Genomic DNA, 25,144 nt, shown 5'->3' with positions numbered 1-25,144 from the left:
ACAGGGTCCAAATATTGCTAAATAAAGCCGTATTGCTTTATGACTTTACAATTAATTCCACAAAATGTTTGTTTAATCAGACAATGTGGTTAATCACAAAGGTGAAATTGAAAGTTAGCACTGTTGAATGCTAGCGTAAAAGTTAATAAATTCAGCTCATAATCATTATGCACATGCTAGTTATAATAATTTACTGTCCATATCAAATCTTTATAAGCATTGTAATTAAATATAAAAATGCACATTAGAATTGTAATGAGTAATTAGGGCAACATAACTAATATGCATAAAAGTCCCAAAGCTCATTAAAATGTTAAAAGATGAAACCTGGTGCAGATAGAAGAAGGATTTTTTGCATATTTTTTGCATCTATCTGAATGCCAATATACCTCCTGCACAGCTTTATCTACACTTTCATTACCTGCATATTTAAAACAGAACAGAACTCAAACATTTGGGATGTGAACAAAATTTAGCACTACTCTACCTAATATACAGTTGGAATGACAGAGACAGTTTCACTTCTAGTGAGGCTCTTTAGCCCTTTAACATAGCTGTGAGTTGTGAAGAATGGAAGAAGAGGAGGCCATGCAAAGTAGATGCCAAAAGAGATTCCTGGACAAAGAAATTTTACATATTTGCTGAAAGAAATGCTCTCATTTGTTGTGCTAATGTGTCGCTAAATAAACCCTCAAAAGCATGAACATAAAAAGGTTTCAAAGCTCATTAAAATGTTAAAAGATTAAACTTGCTATAGAATAGAAAGAAGTTACTGTTTTTTTTAGATCTTCACATTTGTTTGTGAAGTTTTCTGGGTTGGCCCTCTTTATGCTATTGACGTTCTTATAGACTGCTCATTAAGCAACAAGACTTCCGTGTTCCTCATTGGCTACAGGCCCAGATGCAAAGATCCACAAGTGCTCCAGTATACGCCTGGAGTTCTCAGCAAGCAGAATGGAGCTGTGCATATAGACATTTTGCCAGGTATAAGGCTATTGCAACATAGTGATGGGAACTTGGACTGCAAAGAAGAAGAAGAAGAAGAAGAAGAAGAAGAAGAAGAAGAAGAAGAAGAAGAAGAAGAGAAAGAGAAGCGTTTGGATTTGATATCCCGCTTCATCACTACCCGAAGGAGTCTCAAAGCGGCCAACATTCTCCTTTCCCTTCCTCCCCCACAACAAACACTCTGTGAGGTGAGTGGGGCTGAGAGACTTCAGAGAAGTGTGACTAGCCCAAGGTCACCCAGCAGCTGCATGTGGAGGAGCGGGGAAGCGAATCCAGTTCACCAGATTACGAGTCTACCACTCCCTCAGTGTGAGGGAAGGCAGCTCAGATCAGCAGCGTTATCAGCTGAGATCATCAAGTGATATCAGCGGTGCCTTGAAATTGGCTGCCCTGCTCTCGCGCAAGGAGCAATATATTGCTGCGTATTGCCGGGTCAAAATTGTTATTGCGGGGTGATTTCAAATCCGATTTTGGGCAATATACTGAAAAATTGCATGGCGCTAAAACAAACCATAAAATTTGTGATATTACCATGCAAAAATGAAAAAAAGAAATTAGTTGGGGGGGGAGGCAAGGGACCCCCTGGGTGCATTCTGCAGGGGTCTCCAGACCACTAATTTGGAACCACTGCTTTAGATCCTTTAGCTGAAATTCCTGCATTGCAGGGGGTTGGGCTAGATGACCCTTGGATCCCTTCCAACTCTACAATTCTATGACTAGGGAAGGCTGTTTTAAAGTTGTTCCTCCTGCACAATTTGCTCAACTAAAATGTCATCCAAAGCTGCAAACATGCAGGTACCATATGGGCATGTTACCCTACACTGGGCAAACAGCTGCTTTGATAGGTGGGCTGGTTTCAACCTGAAAAACTGTGAAGGTAAACGGGTTGATCCCTCTCCCAAGCCCTGCTCTGATCATATTTTCATGCCCTGTACCAGACAGTTTAGAAAGAGCGGGGAGTGGGGTGGAATCCTGCAAGTATCTTGTTCAAGCAACTCCAGTCTCCTGTCACATTTGGTCCAAGCACAATACCTGTGTATTTCTGCACTGCATGACTGGGAAGGGTAACAGAATCACAAAGGAAAACTCTAGTGCTATATCTGTCTATCTTTTGGTTTACCACATTTTCCTTCTCCTTGCCTATTGTATAGAACAAACTTTTAAAGCCATCTATTTTTAAAAAATCTTCCTGACTCCTTGGTTTTTTTTAATCTCTTTGTAGTCATTGTTTTCTGCAGTGTCAAGACATCAAATTTTAAAATGTATATTTGATTAATGACTGATTTCATCATGATTTGTTTATCTTCAAAAAGAAAATTATGACAGTGCAATATAGCTTTCTTGTGGAACTGAAGCTATATTAATAATATCCAAATAAAAACATCTTATTTGACATAAAACGTTATTGAGTGCTGCTACAGTTTCAATAATTAACAATAATAAATAGCTAGCTTTAACAAAGTCTGATTGGCTGGTAAAAAATTGTTTGGAATGATGTAGTATTACTTACTGTGTTTGTTTCCAGAGAAGAATATTAATATCAATTAGAATATTTCTAATGGCCTCACAGGAAATTTGCCAAGAACATTAGAAGGATTATAATTGCTACTTGGATTTAGTAGAGTTTAAATCATTTTTTGCCAGCATATTTAAAGGTCTGGTTCCTCCTGGCTTAGTGCAGATATATTCTAACAATAATAATATAATGGCTTTGGTCTAGGAGTGAATCCAAGCGGTTTTTACAGGTTTTCTAGGTGTGCTATCAGTGGCTCTGAAGTCTAAACTACACGTTGCAAATAAATGTGTACAATTCAAAGTGCTGGCAAAGCCCTACATGACTTAGGTCCAAGCTATCAGAAAGACTGTATTCCCTCATATGAACCTGCCTGGGTTTTGAGATCTTTGGGGGAGTCCTTTCTCTCAGCCCTGCCACCCCCACAGGCATGCTGGGTAGGGAGACGGGAAAAGGACTTCTTGGTGGCTGCTCCCAGACCCTCCCTCCCCAGAGAAGCTACACCAGCTCCCTCCTTGCTGTCCTTCTGCCAGCAAGTGAAAACTTTCTTTTTCCAACAGGCTTTTGGGAACTGACTGCTTTTAATGAAAGGGCTGGTGCCATGCTGTTTTTATTATGATTAGTTATACGTTTTAAACAGATTTTATATATGTATGTAGTTTAAAGTCTGTCAGTGTTTAATTGTATTTTAATGACTGGTTTTTCTATGTTTTTAGTGGTTCTGGTTTTTATCTGTAACCTGCATTGAGTCAAGCCAAGTTAAAAGGGTGGGGCATAAAAAGGTGAGGTAACCCAGTGGCCCATTTAAATGAGGAAAAGCCACTTCTTGTGGAGCAATTGGGAGTAGAGAGGTGAGGTTCTCTTTGCCCGCTTGAGCCTTGCACATCCTGGCTTGTTTGTGCAAGTTGGGTGGGCAGCTCACTAGGTGGGTTCAGAGGGTAGTTAATGCATATTTGTTTGAGTGGGTTGGCCCCACCACCTTGAAGGAGGTGGTGGAAAGCCCATTCCCATTTTAAAAAGCCCTCCCTGGACCCTGAGGTACTTGGCAACTGCTGTCGTACCTCAGCTCCCGAACGCCTTGGGAGTCAAATGTTCTGGCTCCCGAATGATCGAAAACTGGAAGTGAGTGTTCTGGGTTTTGAACTTTTTTTGGAAGCCGAATGTGCAGCGTGGCTTCCGCTATTGTTGCCTGCACAATTGGGAACCAATTGGAAGCCACGCCTTGGTTTCCGAACTTTTCAGAAGGCGAACGGACCTCCGGAACAGACAAGGATAGTGTGACCCTGTTGCTGCTCTTGGATCTCCCACAGCTTTTGATACCATTGACCATGTTATCCTCCTTTCTTTGTGGGTTGGGAGTTGGAGGCAATGTTTTATGGTGGTTCTGCTCCTACTTGCATGGTCGGTCTAAGAAAACAGCACTGTGGAATTATGTTCCTACATCCTGGCAACTTAGCTGTTGGGTCAGATGCAGATTTAGAAGAGCACGACCAGTTTGGTCACGTTGGGTGCAGAGCCTTGGGCACGCCACACCTATTATTTAGAATAGAACACGAGAGGCAGGGGGCGTCAAATTTTGGCATTGCACAGGATGCTGCTGAAATTGGTGACCCAAAGGACCACCCATTGCTAGGTGCCACAAGACACTATTTCATCCACAATGACAGCCATAAGAAGGTCTTGGGCACAGTGCACCCAACTTTATTTTTCTATGTTTCTGATTTACACAGAACAACTGGAAGTGGTCTAACCACTACCTAGTCAATCTACATCATTTGTATGTTCTTGTTCCCCACTCCCCTCTCAGAATGACTCGTTGCTTCAGCATGGGTTGCCCAGTTTTCCAGCAAGTCCACTCATCACTTTTGGTGCACCAGCGTTGCAGGACTGGGGCCTTGACAAGGGAACCAGGGTGCATAAGCCCCCACCTTCTATCAGAAGCTAGATTCTGACCTGCATCCTGTTTTGGCTGATGGGGATGCAGGCTGGGGCTTGGCCTGTGCTGGGGGTGGAACCAACGGAGTGGGGAGGCTTCCCTCGGGTCTGCCCCCTGGCCATTTAAGCAGCCTGCACCTGGGGCACTACCTGTTTGGCCTTTGGCAGCTGCCTCAGAAGTGATGCTTTTTCCAGCATACAAAAGCAGTGGTGGGAAATCCATGATATTTTTGCTTCTCTTGTACTTTTTTTCAGAGAAACAGGAGCTCTGTTTCATGGTGGGGACTCGGCAATACAAATTTCAGCAAAAGAAGGGGAGTAGCATATATCTGTGGTTCATACAAGACACACAAAAGAACTATTTCTTAAAGTAAGGAGAGAGTTGTGTTGTAACTGGAACTTTTCTAGCACTATTTTTAAGGGTCTTAATGAAACCAACAAACAAAAAATAACCACAAAGCAGCAGATATTCTCAGGTGTAATTTCCTCCAGAATTATTCTAAGTCTTACACATCAGTGGAAGCAACAGGGGTTTCAGATTGCTAGCCTGGTAACATTACCAATAATCTAGCCAGGAATTTAGCTACACTCCTAAAGTCATTTATACACTGGTATGCGAGTCTTTGATGACTCTCCATTAAAGTAAATAGTCAATATTAGCTCTTGCAAGCCTGCAAACAGTTCTGCATCATAAAATTCTAGTCATTTCAACCACATTTTGAAAATAGATCTATTTATGAACCACATGAACTTTTCTCTTCAAAATGCTACAGGAAGCCTGAAAACATTTTTCCCCTTCCAAAACTGGGCTTCACATGTTGTTGTTTTTTTAAAAAATCTACAAAAAGCTAGAAAATACTGGCCTATGAAGTAGCTCCACTAAAAACTCCCAGTGAAAATGTCTGGCCCGAAATTGATGCCCCAGCCTTTCACCATTCCCCAAAACCTTCCCCAAAAATAATCTGATTATGGTGAGGACATTTATACATCAGGTGATTCTTGAGAACTTAACCATGGTCCACTGGTCCAGCATCATTTCTCCAGCCCTGCTCTATGTGCTTTACTGGAAGTACATTCTACTATTATTTTATAAGTAAGACCTAGGATGGTGAGATGAAAAGGAGTGCCTGTACTTTCAGAAGTCATGTTAAACAGGAAACTGCAGTGAGTTGCAGCACATCTTCTGAACCTGCCTGCCCAAGTAAATACCCTCCAATTTTTAGAAATATAAGAGCCCTTGTGTGCTCTTTTGCACCATCATCGCCATAGTCTTAAGTATTACTCACTTTTGTAAGAATGGCAAACACATATCCTTGGATTTAAGGTGCTGTGAATGGGGAGTAGGCGTGCTATAAATGCTATATATTTATTCAAATGAGAAAAATGTGTTATTGAATTTATATTAAAATAAACGCACTGATCAACATCATTCCTATTCTGTGGGCTGAGAAATGAAAAGGCGTTGTTTTCTTTATTAAATAATTTCAAGGGGACATGGAGATGTGTGACTGCATAATGGAGGAAGATAGACTTTGAATTGTCTGCAGCAGCTTATTGATTCTTGAATGATTTCAGGACAAGCATATTCCTTTTTGGAGAGAACTGTTTTAGGACCTAAAACTTCGAAAGCGAACAGAAAATGGTAGTTATATGAAGATATATCCTACAGTTAGTTATCATGTGTGAGCTGTTGTTGTTTTTAATAGAAATGGCACCTATGGTAAAATGGTAGGTGGGCGAGAAAGTTATCCTTTACTACCTCAAAAATAAACACATGAATCAGTCATTATATGAAATTCGTCAATATCTTTCTAATTAAAATTCTTTCGTTAGGGTGTATGGTTTATTCATATTGTGTCATCAGTGCGTCTTGGAAACCTTTTTCTTTATCTAGTTATTACACTGATATCTTCCTGCCTTTCCTCTAAGAAGCTTGGCTTACATAGGTGCCTTCTTTTCTATTTTATCCTCACAGCAACCCTATAAAGTAGGTTTGGTTGATGGATGATGGGTGGCACAAGGTCAGCCAATGAACTTCGTAGCTGAGCAGAGATTGGAACTTGGGTCTCCCTCATCCTAGTCCAGCACTCTAACCACAACACCCCTCTGTCTATGCTGTTCAAACTCACTAGCATAGGAACCAACTTCTAAGGGCCAATCTCCCTTCGCCCCCCCCATAAAATATTTGAGGGGGTTGCTCCCCCCAAGTTGATGGGTGTTGCCATTCAAATGGTGTGTGTCTGTGTGTGTGTGTGTGTGTGTGTGTGTGCCGTATCATGTAATCGATTATGTGGGGCGGGGCTTACCTCCCCCCCCCCCCCCAATATTTTATGCAAGTTGGCACCCCTGCTCACTAGATACTTTGGAAAAGAGAAGTAGTTAGATCTTGCAGTCTTGAATTGTGCACACAGCACTTGGGTTATCAAAGTGTATTTTGGGTTGTCTCCAGGCTATTCAGTAAACAAAGTTGCTCTACGTGTCTCCCTGAAAGGGAAATATCTCTTGCCGGCATATCAATTGGTTACATGCGCACTGCAATACTTGGTCATGTTCAGCAGTTTGTTTGTTTTTTAATATTCCATTTATATCTTGCCTTTCTTCCACCATGGAACCCAACATGTATTTTCCAGGCAGTCACCCATCCAAGCCCTGGCCAGACCTAGACCTGCTTAGCTTCAGTAAGGCGGAGCTCTCATGTGCCTTCAAACTATATCATGGGGCACAGTAGCTTGTATCTTTCCATTGATAATCAGTAGTAACGTTGGACTATTGTGGAAAGCACTTAATGCCAGCTTCCAATGTTTCTAAGAATTATTTGGGCACATTAAAAATCCTCCTACTTTTATACTTTAAAGAATCTGAACGTGATTTACTTGCTGTTGTTCCACTAGACATATAAAAATCATAGAGACACTGACCAGGCTTCTTGACAAATCCCCTCTTTAACGCAGCTCTTCTTCTTTGGGAATAGTTGGTATCATAAAAGATTATAGCCTCTTTACATGACAAGCAGAAGGATGGGTGTGATTATTGAAGAAAGAGAATGATGAGGAGTCATAAGTTCACACATGTACAATAACATTATATCAATGGGAATGTAGCCTGGAAAAATGAATTTGTATTTATAAGTTGAGTCCTGCTTAGATAGTATTTTGCAGAACACATACATTATATTTTAAACAGAAATTATAAAATAAATTATGGGAGAGAGAATGGTCATTGCTTATGCTTCCTGGTATTCATTGGGAAATGTATTTCCCTAAACATGGATTTTAAAAATCTTAGAACGTTTTTTCTAACTGTTGCAAGTAAATGAGCATAGTGAATTGTGGAGCTTACTGTATTCCAGCGATGGCCAAACTTGGCCCCCCAGCTGTTTTGGGACTACAATTCCCATCATCCCTGACCACTGGTCCTGTTAGCTAGGAATGATGGGAATTGTAGTCCCAAAACAGCTGGAGGGCCAGATTTGGCCATCACTGCTGTATTCACTCGGCTGCACCTTTGGGGGGCAAATTACGTCATTAGATTTGATGGTGCCAGCAATTACTTTTTTAGTTTCAAGGTTTTGAAAATTGAGGAGTGCACTAGATTCGATGGCGCATTAGATTCCCATAAATACGGCAATTTGTTTAAGTCACTTATGTGGAAGGACCATAGCTTAGTGGTAGAATAGACAGTGATTAGCTGGACTGACCAATGCTATGGCTTTATCTAAGCAGTGTTTGACAGCAGGGTGGGCTTGCGCTGTTCACCTGACATCATTCTGGGATGGTGAGGTAGAAGGGTGAAGTGGCAGTGAATAGAACATGACTATGTGAAGTGTTTTAGATTATTAGTACTATTTCCATTTAAATTATTTTGGGATGATACGCTTGAGCAACAAGGAAATGAAATGTAACACGGATCAACATGTTTTACATGGCTTTGTGACGAGTGCAACTTTCAATAACAAATATTTATGTTTCCTTGTAGTTGCCCCAACAATTCAGGAAATAAAATCGAGTGGAGTGACGCTTGGAGGGAGTGGATTCATAAGATGCGAAAGTGCGGGTGTTCCTTCCCCAGCTTTTGAATGGTTCAGAGGTGAAAGGAAGTAAGTTTGACTGTCAAACCTGCTTTCATTCTTACATGTGCTCTAGGATCTGTATATTACGTGGGCAATGAATCCGAATTTGGCTCCTCACAGGAAGCAGTCAGTCACTTGCCTGCATTGCTGATATCATGCAATTATGCCACCACAAATATCATAGATATCTGGTACACAGTGGAGTGTTGCTGTAATGCAGGTAAAGGAACCCACAGAGGTTAGTTATCTTAGACTCTGTTAGGATTACCAAGAGAAAGATTGTAAAGCAACTTGCATACTTGGACATTCTACATAAATAGAATATTTATGATCAGCACAGCATCTGGTTAAGCACAACTATATTCTTCTTGCAAATTAGGCATCATGAACGAGACAACACAAAAGCTTGAATCTAAAATATTATTTCCATTAAAACCCATGAAACAAGCAAAATGTACATTTCAAATAGCCTAATAAAGACTACAACTGTTATAATGGTCTAATATATTATAATATCATTAATGTATTCAAATATGAGCCTAAATATAGATATTTTTCAGGGCTAAAGCTGATTCGTGCTGTTCTCCAGCTTGGTCTTTCCCATTGTCTCTAAAGGACGAGTTAAATCTTGTAGTGTCATAATTCCTCTGTGTAAATAACACACGCACAGGCACAGAACATAAATGCTGCCTGCTTATGTTTTTCCTCTCTGCAAAGTGGCTGGTATGTGTGTGTGTTCTGGGGGTAGGGGAGGAGATAATCTGAAATTCCAAAAATAAAGGATGGGATTTTAGAAAGGGGAGTTTGACTTTCTATGCATTTTCTTCCTCATGTGTTCCATATAGAAAACATACACTTTTAAATTAGAGGTTGATCAAGTATAATTAGGTAATTTTATATTGGGATATGTTCCACTGGGTACAGTGGGGATGCAGGAGAAGGCAGGTTTCAAAATTCCCTGTGAGTACCTCGTGACCTTGAGGTGACCAAAAAGTATGCATTAAAACAGACTCAGCAAACTTAAATTTGGATTATACCACCAGGCTGCAGCTGGCTGAAGAAGGTTCATATCTGAATTCCATGTCTTTAGAAAGTTCATTGAATGTAAAAAAGAAAATAGCATGTCAGGGAGAAAGCTTAAGTAAACCATAGTCTCAATACGGTGTAGATCAATTCTATGATATGGAGTAAATCAGCCTTAAATTCCCTGTGATAATTCCAGTGATACTGGATATTGCTAGTGCTTCTATGTTAATTAGCCCTTAGAAGCAATTAGCCCTTAATCAGTAGCATTTTCAAACAAGGCAGCCTTGTATGGGGAAGCTTTTAATGTTTGACGTTTTATTATGTTTTTGTATTGGAGCCCCCCCGAGTGGCTGGAGAAGCCCAGCCAGATGGGCAGTAGTAATAATAATAATAATAATAATAATAATAATAATAATAATAATAATAATAATAAAGTCTACTGTTTTAAAAGCTGTTTTTATCGCTATTTTAATGAATATTATACTATTTTATGTAAGCAGCTTAAGATTTTTTGAATAAGCAGTATATAAAACTTTTGCAAAATAAAAAATAATATAATGGATCCTAATCAAGTAGCATCAGTATTCAATATTCACAATTATGTTTGTCTCATCATTACTCATTGCTTGCTCTTAAGTACTTCTGAATGCTTAATTTACACTTCAGCATTCGTGAATGAATCATCTTAATATGAATTGATTTTAGACTTCGGTAAACTTGTTAATATATTTATTTTTTCTTGGTTTGCTGCTGTACCACAGTAGTGAAAAGAAACTGAGAGTTTCCATCCCTTTTTGTCAAAATGAATTAAACAGCTTCAAACACTTGAAAATTACGCAAGTGAAGTTGAATTCACAACGTAAATCACTTAGAAAAAAGTAGATTAAACAAAGGTGAGATTTCTAGAGATAATTATTCAAACCTATAATTCCTAAACGTTCATGTTTGCTCAATGCAGCAATAACTCATGCTTCAGGGTTTTGAAAAGGACTATTTGTTTCCTACTAGTGTGTTGTCTACTGCTTTGAGATGACTAAACCAAATGCTATTTTATATGCAGGGCTGTGTACTGATTAAATAAAAAATAGGAGCATTAATGTAATGTAAAATATTAAATCATCAATATGCAGCTATACTATTAATAATGATAGATACGTATTTTGAGGCTGAATGCTGGGGAGGGAATTGTACCTCTCTCCCAGATTTATGATGTGCTGCCTCAATATATCAAAATTAAATGGTAACTTGTTGATATAGGCAAGAGTTCTGCTTTCAGGATGAAATATAAGCAATTCCCCGAGTAATCAAGCATAGCTAAGTATTTTCACATTTAACTATGCCTATCCAACTTCTGAATGTGGTTACATATGTCCTGAAAATAAATGAGTCCAAGAGAAAAATATTTTTCAAATTATCCACAGTGTTTACCAATTGCTCCTTCATCTATTTCTGGAAATTCCTATGCCAAGAAGTCTCAGCCTTTGGTCATATGAAGACTCTAAATGTCACTTTTCTGACTGATGGAGTCTTCCTAAATTTGGCTTTAAAAAGAGCTGAGCGAAATTGGCCACCCAAAATTCTTCACACTGCTCAACAAGTGGCAAAATTGACCCAACAGCTTGTTGGGAGGAGGGCCCAAAAGACTCAGGTGTGGTTTCATTAGCTGTGGCATAGCTTCTTTCTTCCCCTACCCAAATATTTTGTGGCCACTGAAAGCAGCATACCAGAACTTTTCTATTGACCATCCAACCACCATTTTGCATCTCCCACAATGCATTGGATGTAGTGTAATTTCAGGGCATTGTGGGAGGAATTGGCAGAGAATATTCAGACCTTTTTCTGGTAAAATGACAGTCCTTTTCAAGTCTAAAAAACAAAATTTTCATCAAAAAATAATCTCTTCAGATATTTTTCTTTCTGAGAAATAGGGATCACTGAGTTGATAGAGTTCACCCTTCTTCTAATAAGTCCAGGGTGGAACTAATAAAGGAGTAAAGGAAATCTTCTCGATCAATCCAAGATGGAGCAGCATGTCTGTTACATGAAGCTTTCTCCTTTGCTGGAAATCTCTTCCACCTCAGTATGCAGACCCAAACTTTGGACACTCGTGCTATGCATTGATCTGTTGAGTGGAAGATTGGCCTCTCTGTTCCGGTCCACAGCTTTCTGTACACAAAATTTTCTGCAGCACTGGGGGCACCTTTCTAGAGAGCTACTTGCCTGCTAAACTTATTTGTATTTCCAGTCCGATACAAGCAATCTTCCGCAAGGATAGGAAAGGGGGGGAAGAGGGGAAATAAGCACAGTCACTAAAGCAGAAAGTTACATTAAAGAAAATACTGCTTCCCTTTTGCGTAGCAAGTGATAGGAAGGAGCAACTTTGATTATCGTTTTAAAGAAATGAATCTGCAAAATTTCCCTATAGTAAAACGGAAAGGGGTGAGTGAGCTTTCTATGGATAATATATGTGCTCTTGATGAAAAGAGAGAGTACAATCTCTTTAGAATGCAATACTACATTCACTTTGCTTGAATGACAAAAAAACTCTGCTGTGAGACTTACCTTTAAATAAACACACATAAGGTTGAGGTCTAGTCGCAGTACATACCATATACTGCTGTGCAGGGATTAATATACTTCTGCTGGGATTAAAATGTACCTGGCTGCTTCCTGACCTTCTTAAATGGGCTTTTGCTTTTCATAAGCTGCTCATTTAGTGTGAAAAAGTGAGCAATTCATAGAACTAAGGAAAAGCCATTATGATGTTCAAAAATCCGTTATGATGTGTAGTCGATGACAAAAAAAAGATGGTGGATCATCTGCATTTACCAGGTCTGTTTTTAAGAAGTAATGGTGTTATATTGGATGTGTATTTCAAGATCGTTTGATGGGTGCACACCAATTGATTGGATGGCTATCAGTAGGAGGAATAAAAAGAAATGGGAGGAAAGGAAAGGGCTTACAAGAGCAGTGGTGGAGAGAGAACTTAGCACCACTACTGGCAATAGTGCTGGTGTAGGGGATCAAGCCAAATGTCTGGAATCAGTGCAGTCTAAAATAATATGCAAACACATGCTGTTCTTTGGAGAGGAGAGCAATATTTTGCATATGCAGAAGTAGCATTTGGGCTCGTGCAAGTGCTATTGATGTGTGTAAAATGGAACAAAGTTTAACTAAACCAAGCAGGTAATAGGAGCCTTTCCTGATGATGCAGGGGTTTGTGTTGAGAGCATCATAAACGAATCAACAGATAAATGTTCGGTGGACATATGGGTTCAGTTCCCAAAGCTGCCATAGACTTGCATGGCTCTTATAATGGTTCTTAGGGTAACTGATCATATGCAAAGAGTCCATGTAGGCTGTATGCAGGCATTTAGCTGAATGCAGCTATACAATCCCAGTCTTCCTTTATACACACATCCATTGCAACAAGGGCTTCTGAGAGTTCTTAGTTTCCAAATCATCATCTTGATGAACAGGAACAACATAAGACTATTGGTATCAGTCCTGCTTTGCTTTGGAATACAAGTTCACCTGAAGCCCTTTGACCTGTCCTGTCTCCTGTTGGTGCCAGTATTCCCTACTCCCTTTGTAATGCCCAAGGAAAGCAAGAAGAGCCTTTCCTTACTCAGAGCTCTTGGGCCTAAGTCGTTTGCCAGCTTTTCTCTTGATTGCCCACAAAATGCTCCCTGAACTGAGCATCTCTTTCCAGACTATTTACCTATGGCGTTTCCCCCATACCACCTTCACTACTCACAACTGGGCTTGTCCCCTGTCAATTGGTAGGGAAAGGAAAGGTACCTTTAATCTATTTTTGAGAAAAAATGGAAAGCCCTTTGCTGTGGCAAACACCATCATATACCCAATATGGCATCACTGCCATTCCTTGTCCATGTTATCCCATTCTCTCCTCCATCCCAATCAGGTAAAAACTATTGTTTTCCATCCACATGAGAGAAAAATGCAAAATATATTTGCCTATGCCTTCTAATTGAATATTTCCCTTTTCCTCCCTTCTAGACTGATCAATGGACAACAAGGGATTACTATTAAAAGCTATAGTTCAAGATCATTTTTAAATTTCAACAATGTGACGGAGGATCATTTTGGAAACTACACATGTGTCGCTGCCAACAAACTAGGCACAACCAATGCCAGCCTGCTTCTTAACCGTAAGTCAAAAAAAGATGGTGGAAAGTATTCTTGCTTAGGCTTTTTCTTTTACCCTCTCTACACTGAAGAGGTCCACCTGCTTCATGATCTCTTGAAAAGTAGTGTTGACTCCCACACATTTCTCTGAACAATTTCACATGCATTTCATTTGGCGGTAGGTCTGGGTTGAAGTGACCCAGGATACAACAAGTTCTGTTTTGTGATTGTTTGGCTTCGTTTGGTTCAAGCAGAGTGCAAGAACATTGTACCTGGGCTGACCTGGGCAGGAGAAATCTCAGTCTTAGGGCTGGATCATACATGGCCTGGTAGGTGAGTTGTGCTTTTGCTGAGTATGGCTAAGACAAGTGCCACCATGTTTCATGGAAAAGTCTTACTCTGAAGTTCACCATACATGCCAACCAGTAGTGAATTTTGTAGGCAAAGGTCGGCCAGCTTCATGAAGTGCTTTGCAAAGCACAAGTTCAGGGCACATGAAAAAGCAAATGAAAGTTTTAATACTTTGAGTAGGCCTCAGTGTCTGCCATCAGTTCCTACTTAAGATTAATTCATTTCCTGAAAGACTGTTGTTTGATGTGTGTTACTTGCAGGTCCTAATGTTCTTTCATGTGTGTTCCGTTTCTGACACCTGTCGCATGTATGGGATATATCCCAAGGTATGAGAGGAAGTTTCTGGCTTGTACATCATTCTCTAATGTAGGACGTTGAATATGAACTTACTGGGGTTCCTATGCAAATAGGCTACGATAGTTTGCAGCCGTCTCATGAGCTCAGGTGAACAATTGTGACTTATACAATTAAGAAGCAAGTCCAATATACTAATGAGATTGCCACAAGGTTTTGCCTACAGGAATGAACTATTTATTTGGGTATGTGTGTTCTGGGAGCTGTAGATGTTTGCCATATCATACGCCATGCATAATTCTTTTAGAATTCAATTAGCTGACAATGAGCAATTCACTGACATATTTTATTGAGTGTTACAACAAATAGAATCTGACAAAAAATATTGCTCACTATTTTTTTTAAAAAAAAATAGACTTTGATTTCTTAATTAAAATGTTCATGAATAAATAAAGAGCTGGTGATACATTAGGAAGATACAAGAAATAATTGAGTGTCTGGAATGGAGTAATTAGAAAAGCTGCCAATACTGACTGAGGATATGGAGCCCCTGTTGGCCAGCTATCTTCATTCCCCTGCAGGATTGCAATTGGTGTGTGAAGACACAGCGATTTTATCATGGTTCTGTAACAAAGCCTTACTATAGCATTGGAGCAACTGATTCTATAAATGTAGAAGACAACACACCTCCGCTTTTGCAAAATTCCCACTATTGCAGAATCCTTGCTAATTAACTGTAAATTTTTGTCCCTTGAAAAGGATTTGGATATGTATATGTATGGAAGACTTCTAGTGATGGCATTTTTTTTCAACTTTAGGTGCTAAAGTAGTGGAGGTAATGTGATCCCAGGGCTGCTTGCAGTGTTTAACCACTTTCATGGTGAAAAATGTAAATGAGCAAGATTGATTTACAAGCCGTATGTTTAGGAATGCCAACTTGTTTGTATGTTTGACTTGAAACTTAGACTTGGACGCAAGGAGCATGGCCAGGATTTTGGTTGGAGGGGGGCAGGGCTTTTGTTGTGGTGGGGGGCAGAACCTCAGCTTGCTATGTATTTTTATTGATTTAGTTTGTAGCCCCCTGCCCCCTTGGCTACACCCATGCTCAGATACAAGTTGCTTTGAACTTACAATTCATTTCATAGCAGTGAAACATGGGTGCATTGCTTAGAGTGGGCAGAGTAACAGGAAAAGTGTGCTTCAGTTGCCAACCATTTTGACCCATGGTGACATCTGCAAACCAGAGAAATTGTCATGGTCACCACACATAGAAGTAACTAAGCACACACCACAATCTTTTCTATTGGCTATAACAGAATGCTTCTTTCAAGCCTGGTATCATTGGGAGGCACTATGGTCACCAGGAAAAGCTTCTTTAAAATATATATATATATATATATATTAACAGGCCAATCACATCACATTATCCAAATCACATTAGTTCCAAATTATACAGCCAAATCTTAAATTATGTTGCCAGCTTCTTATTTCTTTCTGGGGTGGAGGGTTATTAATATCACATAGTGCAAAGAAAAGAAAAGTTTTTCCCTCCACCCCCTCTTCATTCCAAACATACAGTGGTTCATCAGTTGATTTACTTATCCATCCGTCACTCCGGTCACAGAGATCCATTAGTCAGCAGTCTTATCTCCTGAGTGTTGCTTGATGTATGTGCTTTAGCTTCATTCCAATCATATGTTTCCAATTATAATTCCGAGCTAAAGCAAATCAGCACGCGCTGATTGGAACCGGCATCAGGAAGACCCGACCTCATCGAGGGCTCGTGCCAAGTGACCAGCACCCCCATCTCTCGAATCCGGGGGTGCGTTGTGGACACCGCTGGCAAGGCAGCCCCCCCATCTCCTTGGGGGGGGGGGTAGGAAGACTGCATACTTCCCATAGCAGCGTCTTAATTACCTCGTATGGGTCGGAGAGATGTTATTGTTGGCCATCTTCCAATGCGCGACCTGGTGGAGGTCACCAGGAAAAGCTTCTATGGGCAAATGTCCACTAACAGATTCCATGTTGGGGACCCCTGATCTATGCTGTAGTAGTAGTTTGTTCAGGGGCACCATAATTCCCCTTCATGAAGGAAGATGTTTGTTTTGGAAATATGTTCAGAAAGACTTCTGAGAAATACTCATACTTGTGTTTACTTAAATAGTACAGTACTCGAGACAGCTATGCTTACATTGTGTGGTCTTGTAACATTAAGTATTTGTCACAGATAAGAATAATGATGAATTACAAGTCAAGAGTTGGTGTTATTGCTGTAATGATGCACTCTTTTGTCTTATTGGTCACACAACCCTTTTGCAACTTACCTTGAATTGTTTGTTGATCACTTGTTTCTCTATGGAACTGAGAAAAAGACAACAACAACTTTGCTTTTGTTCATATACCCACACACAAAAATGTGAGAAAGGTGAATCAAGAGCCCTTGTTTAGCTAAAGTATGGTTAGTTCAGGATAAGTAACCAAGTGAATATATTAAAACAAAACCAGTCTTAGTATCTAAACATCCATTCTCTAATGGATGGATTTGATTGTGCTCACATTTAAAGGTGAACCTACCTAGTCTTCACTTTCTGAAGCAATACACAAACTGAAATAAAACTACTCTTTAAAATTCACACTTCTCTGAATTTTGCAATGCAGGTCTCCAGCTAAGTAATGTGTACACATACTAGGGTAAAGTGTAAGTATAAATGACCTGTTAGTGAAAATAACATTCAAAAGTGCATTATATTAAGTCATCTCCAAGTCGTGCACTGGGGAAACCAATATAATAATTCTGAAAATGAGTAAAAACTATAAAATAAGAATGGAATTTAAAAGCCTGCTTAAATAAAAAAAAAAAAGTATTCAGTAAGCAGCAGAAATTCAACAGTGGGCCTTTCTGATGTCAACTAGAAGGGAATTCCATAAAATTGGGCCCACAGTTCTTAACACACAGCTCCTTGTGAATATGAGCTGTCTGTCTGAGCCATAAGAAACCACAAACCATGACTCACCTGAAAGCCTCAGGGATTGGACTGGTGAATGAGGACTTTTTATTTTTTAAAAAAAATCAGAAACAGATATGTAAATGTGGAGAACTGAATTTAAGATTGGAAAATTAGAGAAACTGAAATTGACAGATTCACCCATCCCTATTAAATAGTTAACATGAGCCTGCCTGGTCTTGTAATAATCACCCTGGGATCAGGGGTGTGTAAAAGTACACAGATCTTTGTTAAGAAATACTACTGCATATTTTTAAGGTTTTGTTCCCCTGCAAAAGAGGCTTTTTCTTCCCCATTTCTTCCTCAGGCTTTGATATTCCCATATTATTATTGCAGGGTGGTCAAGGGTGCTGTGTGTGCTTTCCTTTACAGTAAACACTCTAGCACTCTGCAGGCTCTCTAGCTGCCTCCACTTCCTGATATGAAAAAGCCCAGTGGGAGGGGTTATCTCATGATGTCTTCCCCTGGGATTTAACTAAAGTGAAAGCACCTGGGAAGGCTGCAGACTACAGACCACTGGTGAGATGACCTGCAGAATGAACATTCCACAAACATTCCTCAGCCACCTCATAAATAAGGTAAGCACAGCAACAACAACAACAACAAACCCTGCATCTCACCCATGAGAATTTCACCAAACTTGTCTTTCCCCTTTGATAATTTTCAAATACAGTTTCCTTTCTCGTTCATTGTTGGAGAAAGGTTCACAAAAAATATGAGAGACAATTTTCAGTACAGCAGTAGTATAAGAAGTTGATAAATGAGGGAGGTGACCATAACAATAATTGTTTCAAAGAAGTTATAGTGCTGTGGTGTAGAAGTTCCATTGGGGATGGGTGGATGGAACTCAAGTCTAGCTACTCAGTAATGTAATTGTTTGAAGCTAAACAGGTGTGTCCCCAATTATTTCCTAAATGATAGATCACCACATGTATGCTATGCAAATAATACTACAAATGGAATTGCTGAAGCCAGCACAAATGAGGATTTCTTTAAGGCGATGGGGATCTAGATGGCAGAATAGATTTTGTGAAATCTTTCTTCAACCTTTCCAGGTAATCAGTGTCTTGTGAATTTTTTGACCACATTGCCAAGAGCACCGGGGCACAACCTGTGGCTGAATAAACAACCTATCATCAGTAGACATGAAAAACGAAGCATCTCCCGATATCAGGGATAATATAGCAAGTCACAGAATTTTAATTATTTGTGATTAATCTTCTAGTCTATTCCAACAATATTATTTCTGAAGTATATATTAATATTTTGCTTCCAATACATACTGGAAGCTTTCTGAGATAACACTGTCACTGTGTGGGTGTGTATACTGTATAGTCCCATCCTGCCATCTAGGGGCCCACCTTAAGCATTTTGCATTATTTACTTGGCAGGTTTTTTGCACAGAGCTTCCTCTGCTTAGAAAGAGGAAAAACAAAGTCTTTGCTATAAGTAAAAGCATGCATTTTATGATTCATTAAACCCATTTTCCCAAAGGAGCAAGCAGTCTTACCATATGTACCCAAGATGAAAGGGCCCGTTTGCAGAGGAGCTAAGACACAGAGACAATGAAAAAAGGAGTTAAGCATATTTAAATATGCAAACCCTGCTTCTGAATTAGCACAGTGTTGAGTTGAAACAAACAAACAACATTCCTATTCCTTGAAAACAAATCTGGAGACTGCCAGAAAACAGGGACTAACTCTGCCTTGCATAATTTTTACTTATTTTCAAACCACAGAAGCAAGGGAGCAATATTGCTGCTAAATATTCCTAAACAAAGCTGCAAATTCTGTGTGGAAAAAGCAAGTGAAATACCCACATATCTTAAAATGTGTGTATTCAGAAACCTCATGTACCCAGGGGGGGGAAGTGCTAAGTAGGCTTACAATGCAGACCATATATTTGAATATTTCTGTTTATATTTCATCTGCACTTAATGGAAATTAATCACAGGTAAATATGCATTGGTTTGCAACTGAAAATATTTTGATCTGGGTCCAACAAGGCCTCAGTGTGAGCTCAAAGCATTGCTGCTCACTCAAAGCTGTGTCTCCAGATCCCATTGATGCTACCTGCAGCCTACTCCCCATTGAACAAAATTCAGGTGGCTCATCCAGTAGGTCAAAGGGAACCACTCCACTGATGTACCCATGCAGCACAACCTCACTGCCGTGCCTCACCCCTACTGGTAAATGGCAATGCTGCTGCTGCTGCTGCTGCTTGGAGGCTATAGCTGTGGCTCAACCTCACCAGGTGATCCACTCTTGCTTCCAGAGCAGCTTATCAGGAGGCTGTGTGGAAGGGAGGCGCAGGTATGGCTGAGTAATCTGCCACCAGAAAATAGGAACTGGGGCTCTGCAAATCACTTTGATTCTACCTACAAGCAACAGGCATCTAAGTTGTAATCAATTCAAAACAACTAGGAATAACAGGCTGGTTTTGCAGAATTTATGGAAGTGTCACTGTGAATGCTTTAAGAAGCTACTTCTAAGCCACCATGCTAGAAGTCAAGGTTGAATAGCTCACCATCTGTGTCTTATTGAAAGAAATCATAAGATGTTTGATGATAGTTTGAGTACTGCTACCATTTATCACCAACAGCTTTAATTTTACTTATTCTTAATTGTTCAACATTTATGGTTTAGATTTAAGATTATAGACTTGGATCCAGTGTTACATTGGTCATTCTGAAATAAGTGAGGCAATTTAGTCACTGCATGACATGAGTTCCACTGATTTCAATAAGAAAACGCAGCTAATACCATGCACAATTATTGAAGACAAAACAGATTGAACTCTATTGGACTTAGGCAATCTTTTTATTATTAGTTATTAAATTTATAGTTATTGAATTTATATACTGCCTCAGGGCAGTTCACAGAAACTCCTGGAGCTCCTGCCAGTGCAATCGCAATCTGCCAGTCCTGTTGCCATCTTGCCCCTCCCTTCTCTCTCCCAGTACGCAGGAGTGACGTGGGCAACACAAGGTTGAGTGAGTGCCAACTTTTCCCACTTCTGATTGCACTGTAACAAAGAAAAAAAAGATACAAATGTTCATGATTGCAGCAAATAGGTACTTAGACTATAAACTTGCTTTGAAATCATTATTTTGCTATTTTATATCTTTTTTAAAAAGAAAGCATTGGTGAAGCCATTCTGTGGCCTGCATGGTAGTTTTTTGGCCCTTCACTGTAAGAATAAAATAAAATTGAGAACTACTGCCTTCCTGTCAAGCAAAGAGAATTATGCATCATAATATTTTAAAGGGGACTCAGCTGCATATACAAAAGCTTCTATCATCGCTTAATGTCGTTAAGCAGCTGTCACAGATTCATCTTAGCGCTGAATTAAGTGATCTGTTTGTATACCTATCATATGTTTTCAGCTCTTTGGGGATGAAAGGTGCCATAGAAATGTTGAGAGATGGTAATAAGGATGGCGAAATGTAAATACCATGTTGTCTTGAACATCTGCTTTAGTGGCAGAAGAAGGAAATAGATAACAGCATATTTACGTCATGTTAATTCAGTAATAAAAGCAGAACTTTTTTTGCTGAACGGAAGTTTAGAGTGAACTTGGAAGTTGCTTTGGCCCTTCTGATGGTAGGAAAGAAAAGGAGGGAGACGTATGCATTCCATATATGGAGACAAGACATATATATTTGGGGAAGAGCTGAGGCATTATTTGGCCTTTATAAAATTTATGGCATAAAGTTGCATGAAATTTGCATATTCTAATTTATATGAACAGATGCAAGATCATAAGCAAAACATTAAAGCACAAAACTTTTTTAGAAGGCGGTAAAGGCACAAGATGGGATGCGGGTGGTGCTGTGGGTAAAACCTCAGTGCCTAGGACTTGCCGATCGTATGGTCGGCGGTTCGAATCCCTGCGGCGGGGTGAGCTCCCGTCTTTCGGTCCCAGCTCCTGCTCACCTAGCAGTTCGAAAGCACCCCTAAGTGCAAGTAGATAAATAGGTGCCGCTTTATAGCGGGAAGGTAAATGGCGTTTCCGTGTGCTGCACTGGTGCTGGCTCGCCAGAGCAGCTTCGTCACGCTAGCCGCGTGACCCGGAAGTGTCTTCAGACAGCGCTGGCTCCCGGCCTCTTAAGTGAGATGAGCGCACAACCCTAGAGTTGGACACGACTGGCCCGTACGGGCAAGGGTACCTTTACCTTTACCTTTTTAAAGGCACAAGAACCTGGGCCTAGTGCAAAATACCTGGAACTGGGTCCTCAAGACCACTCATTAAAAAATGATCCTTTGGTGGGTAAAGATGCATCTGGGGCAAACTAAATGTTAGCTAAATACCTGTGTCCTTCACTGCAAATATTTTATAGTAAAGCTTCCATTTGATGACCTTGGGGGTAACCAAAGTGATGTATGGAGCATGGCGTGTTTTGTAGACCAAGTGCTACAGATCTGGATTGCTATTGTGCATTCTAGTTTGCTATGTATTGGTTTATATCAGGAGTCCACAACATGGCCCTTGTGTGCACCAGTGTACCTTCTCATCCATTTAAATCCCTTGCCCCCTTCCAGTTTCTAATTGATGTTTTCTGGCTTGGGGAAACATTCTTTGAGATGGAGTTCCTGCTGGTTTTGCCTGTGTTTTGTTTTGGGATGAGTGTCGCATTTGCCTGCTTTTCAAGGAAGAGTCATGTACACATCATGACCATTGCTTCCTCTGTGAAAATACTATTTTATCATACCCACTACAGTTTTTTTAGGTTTCCTCTGGAAAACCTATTTTTCCAGCAAGTTGCTTGAATGAAGTCTAAATGGTGGCTAGACTTTATCTGGTCTTTACTGAGCATTTGTTCTGATTTGTTTACAGAGCAGTTCTATGACAATTTCCAGATTTGTTCGTGGGGCACAATTTGTTTGTTACACACTTTTCAGTGCGTCTCCCCATCACATTCAAACTGCAAAAAGTTTGTTGTTTTGTTTAAAAGTGAATTTGTTTCATTAGGGCAACAGTGTTTTTAATCCACACTAAAGTACACAAACAAAGTTTCGGTTTGAATCCCTCCTGCAGAATATTGACAAATTGGAGGTGCCCTTAGATTTCCAGATGAATTCTTGGGCCCCAAGCGTTGGAGACCCATTGTTTACCTAGACCTAGGTAAGGAGCACCTAGAATTGGTGAGTCATCCTCAGTCACGCCCCATCACAGCCCATCTGCCCTGAAGCAAAATTTGCAGGAAGTGAGAACACAGATTCTGCTGATAGTGAAACAAAAAACCCACATCAGATTAAAAATAATAATAATTCTTAAGCTGTATTGTAAAAAAAAAAAAAATGCTGCTTAAAATAAACATCTTAATTAAGCCTCTGTGATTAGAACACTGAATCTAGTAGTGCGTAATTACACATACTATTTGAATGCGAGGTTCAAATTGCCAAATGGGCACTTAGCATCATATGGAATAAATATTGTTCTATTCTACATAATGTGTGTTTCCTATATAGGATTTGTGTGCCTTTGACATTTGCTTTATCTGTAAACAAACATGTGATTGAATAGAAACACATCACAGTGGTACATATTCTAGGAGCAGGGGTGTCGTATGGTGTTCAAAAACACAGTATTAGCATTGTGTTCATTTTTGTGACTGTATTAAGGGCTCCCCCCCCCCCCGAGCTGCTAGTCAAGGGCTTAAAAATAAATTAGGCCCATTAAAATTTCAGTTAAGCAGCACTAAACATAGAGCTGAACCAACCACAGAATATTCATTGTCATAGCTTATATTTTATTTTTTAAAAAATAAACATACATAGGAGTATGTGTTAGTTCTTGTTGATCTAAACTCCCATTACTACATTTATGAATTCAAACTCTGAAACACCATAACTATAGGATTTTATTTTTAATGAAGTTTGCCTGTATGTATAATTTATCTGTGTGGCCGATTCCCATTGAGCCCATTCAATATGTCTCCTGTGTATATTTTGCCTATGCAACGATTTCTGGAAAACCAGACTTGGGGCTTAAACCAGTGATTCTCAAAGGGTGAAGAATGCAACATTGGTGGTGAGAAGATTCAATATTATATTTTGGGATATGATTCATGTTGCTATGTAGCTGCATAGTTTTTTTTACTTTCTGGATGTCCCATGATCATATTATAGAGTAGTTGTGTTCTTTGCTATAAATCAGGGGTTGATTCATTTTGTTTTTAATGTATTTCTTATCCATAAAAAGTTGGTGTTGCGTTGCAAATTTTTATTCTGAAAGGGTGGCCCAGAGAAAAAAGTTTGAAAACCACTACCATGACTGATAGCAATTTATTTGGCTTGAATGGGTTGGGTTTGGGTTTTTTTTCTTTTTAACTACATAAAAACAGACACAGACTGAGAACACTTAGAGCTTTGTTCATTATTCATCTACACACAGATGCTAGTCTGTGCAAGTCCACCTGTCAGAGACAGAAACAGGCTGTTTCCACCCTGTAATATATGAATATATGCTGCCTCTTCCCATGCTACCATTGGTGTGGACCAGAAAGCTGCTGTCACCACACCCTGTGCAGAAGGAATAGGAAGTGTGTGTGTATGTGTGTGTTTGGAGAGCTGATAACCAGAGGAATCATAGAATTGCAGAGGGTCAACTAGTCGAACTCCTGCAATGCCCTATGTGGGGCTCGAACCCACAACTCTGGAAAGATTCTGAATAGAGAAAAAATTGGTTTAGGCACATAGAAAATAATAATAGTTGTTGCAGTATTAAGTTTTGCTCTGCTACAAATGTGTGCATCTACAGCCTCTCCCGCTGGATAATAAATAATGACTTAACACTTCAATACTTTATTGATATCCTTTACATATGGTGTCACCTGCTCTATTGAATTGTTCTTTCAGCTCTTATTTCGCTACCTGTACTAAAAATAAAATGGGGGGAGGGGGGGAGAACATGGCCATTGCTAGGAAGATTCCTTAAGTTGACTGTTTTTACAGGGATCTGGAGAATTAGTTTAAAATGTTCGTTTACTTTGCTCCACAGACTGAATGAAAATATCGTGACTATTTTATTGGCTTGTGTTGTCGTTAAATTTAAAGGTGCTTTCTTTTATTGGCTGAGATATTGTATTTAATGTGTTTGGTTTTGTGGCAGATTTTGCTAGGTTTTAGCTCAGTAACACCACTGAGCTAGCCATTTTGTCATCTCTACAAAAGAAAGGTACTCTCCAGGGAAATTTAGTTTATGTTCATGCTTTTGCTTCTGTGTCAGCCAATAACCTACAAAAGGGAAAGAAACCCACCAAGCTTTTTTTCCCCCCTGCTAGCTCTGCTCAGTTCACAAAACACTAACCCTAAAAACAAATCATGATGATATCTGGCTGCTATTTGATGTAGCATCAGGTTTGGGCTGCAGAGAACTTTCCTTGCAATTTTTGGAAGGAGAAGCCATGACTCAAGTTGCAATTCTAATAAATAGGGACTAATAAACTTGGGAACAGTTGCAGGCTATTGTAAAGTGGGGTAGGTTTACATTTAACCTTAAAAATAGCCATTGTTATCTTAAAATGGTAAAGATAAAGGGACCCCTGGCAATTAAGTCCAGTCGTGAATGACTCTGGGGTTGAGGCACTCATCTCACTTTACAGGCCGAGGGAGCTGCCGTTTGTCCGCAGACACCTTCTTGGTCACGTGGCCAGCATGACTGAGCTGCTTCTGGCAAAACCAGAGCAGCGCACGGAAACACTGTTTATCTTCCCGCTGGAGAGGTACCTATTTATCTACTTGGACTATGTGCTTTCAAACTGTTAGGTTAGGCAGGAGCTGGGTCCAAACAACA

At 39.8% G+C, this 25,144-nt stretch overlaps 1 protein-coding gene across 2 annotated transcripts in view; it reads left to right on the top strand.

The window, feature by feature from the left end:
• NEGR1 (neuronal growth regulator 1) overlaps window positions 1-25,144 on the top strand; it is a 434,347-nt gene that overhangs the window by 325,576 nt on the left and 83,627 nt on the right. For both annotated transcript variants that reach the window (XM_083448443.1, XM_083448442.1), the window contains exons 5-6: window positions 8,429-8,549; window positions 13,569-13,720. In XM_083448443.1, the coding sequence (XP_083304569.1) occupies window positions 8,429-8,549; window positions 13,569-13,720 (273 nt within the window). The remainder of the gene's footprint in view (window positions 1-8,428; window positions 8,550-13,568; window positions 13,721-25,144) is intronic.

This window comes from Podarcis tiliguerta, assembly GCF_965153285.1.
Source record: "Podarcis tiliguerta genome assembly, chromosome: 6".
Classification (NCBI taxonomy): Eukaryota; Metazoa; Chordata; class Lepidosauria; order Squamata; family Lacertidae; genus Podarcis; species Podarcis tiliguerta.
The sequence above is the reverse complement of the archived record's forward strand: the minus strand, read 5'-3'. Positions and strand labels throughout refer to the sequence as shown.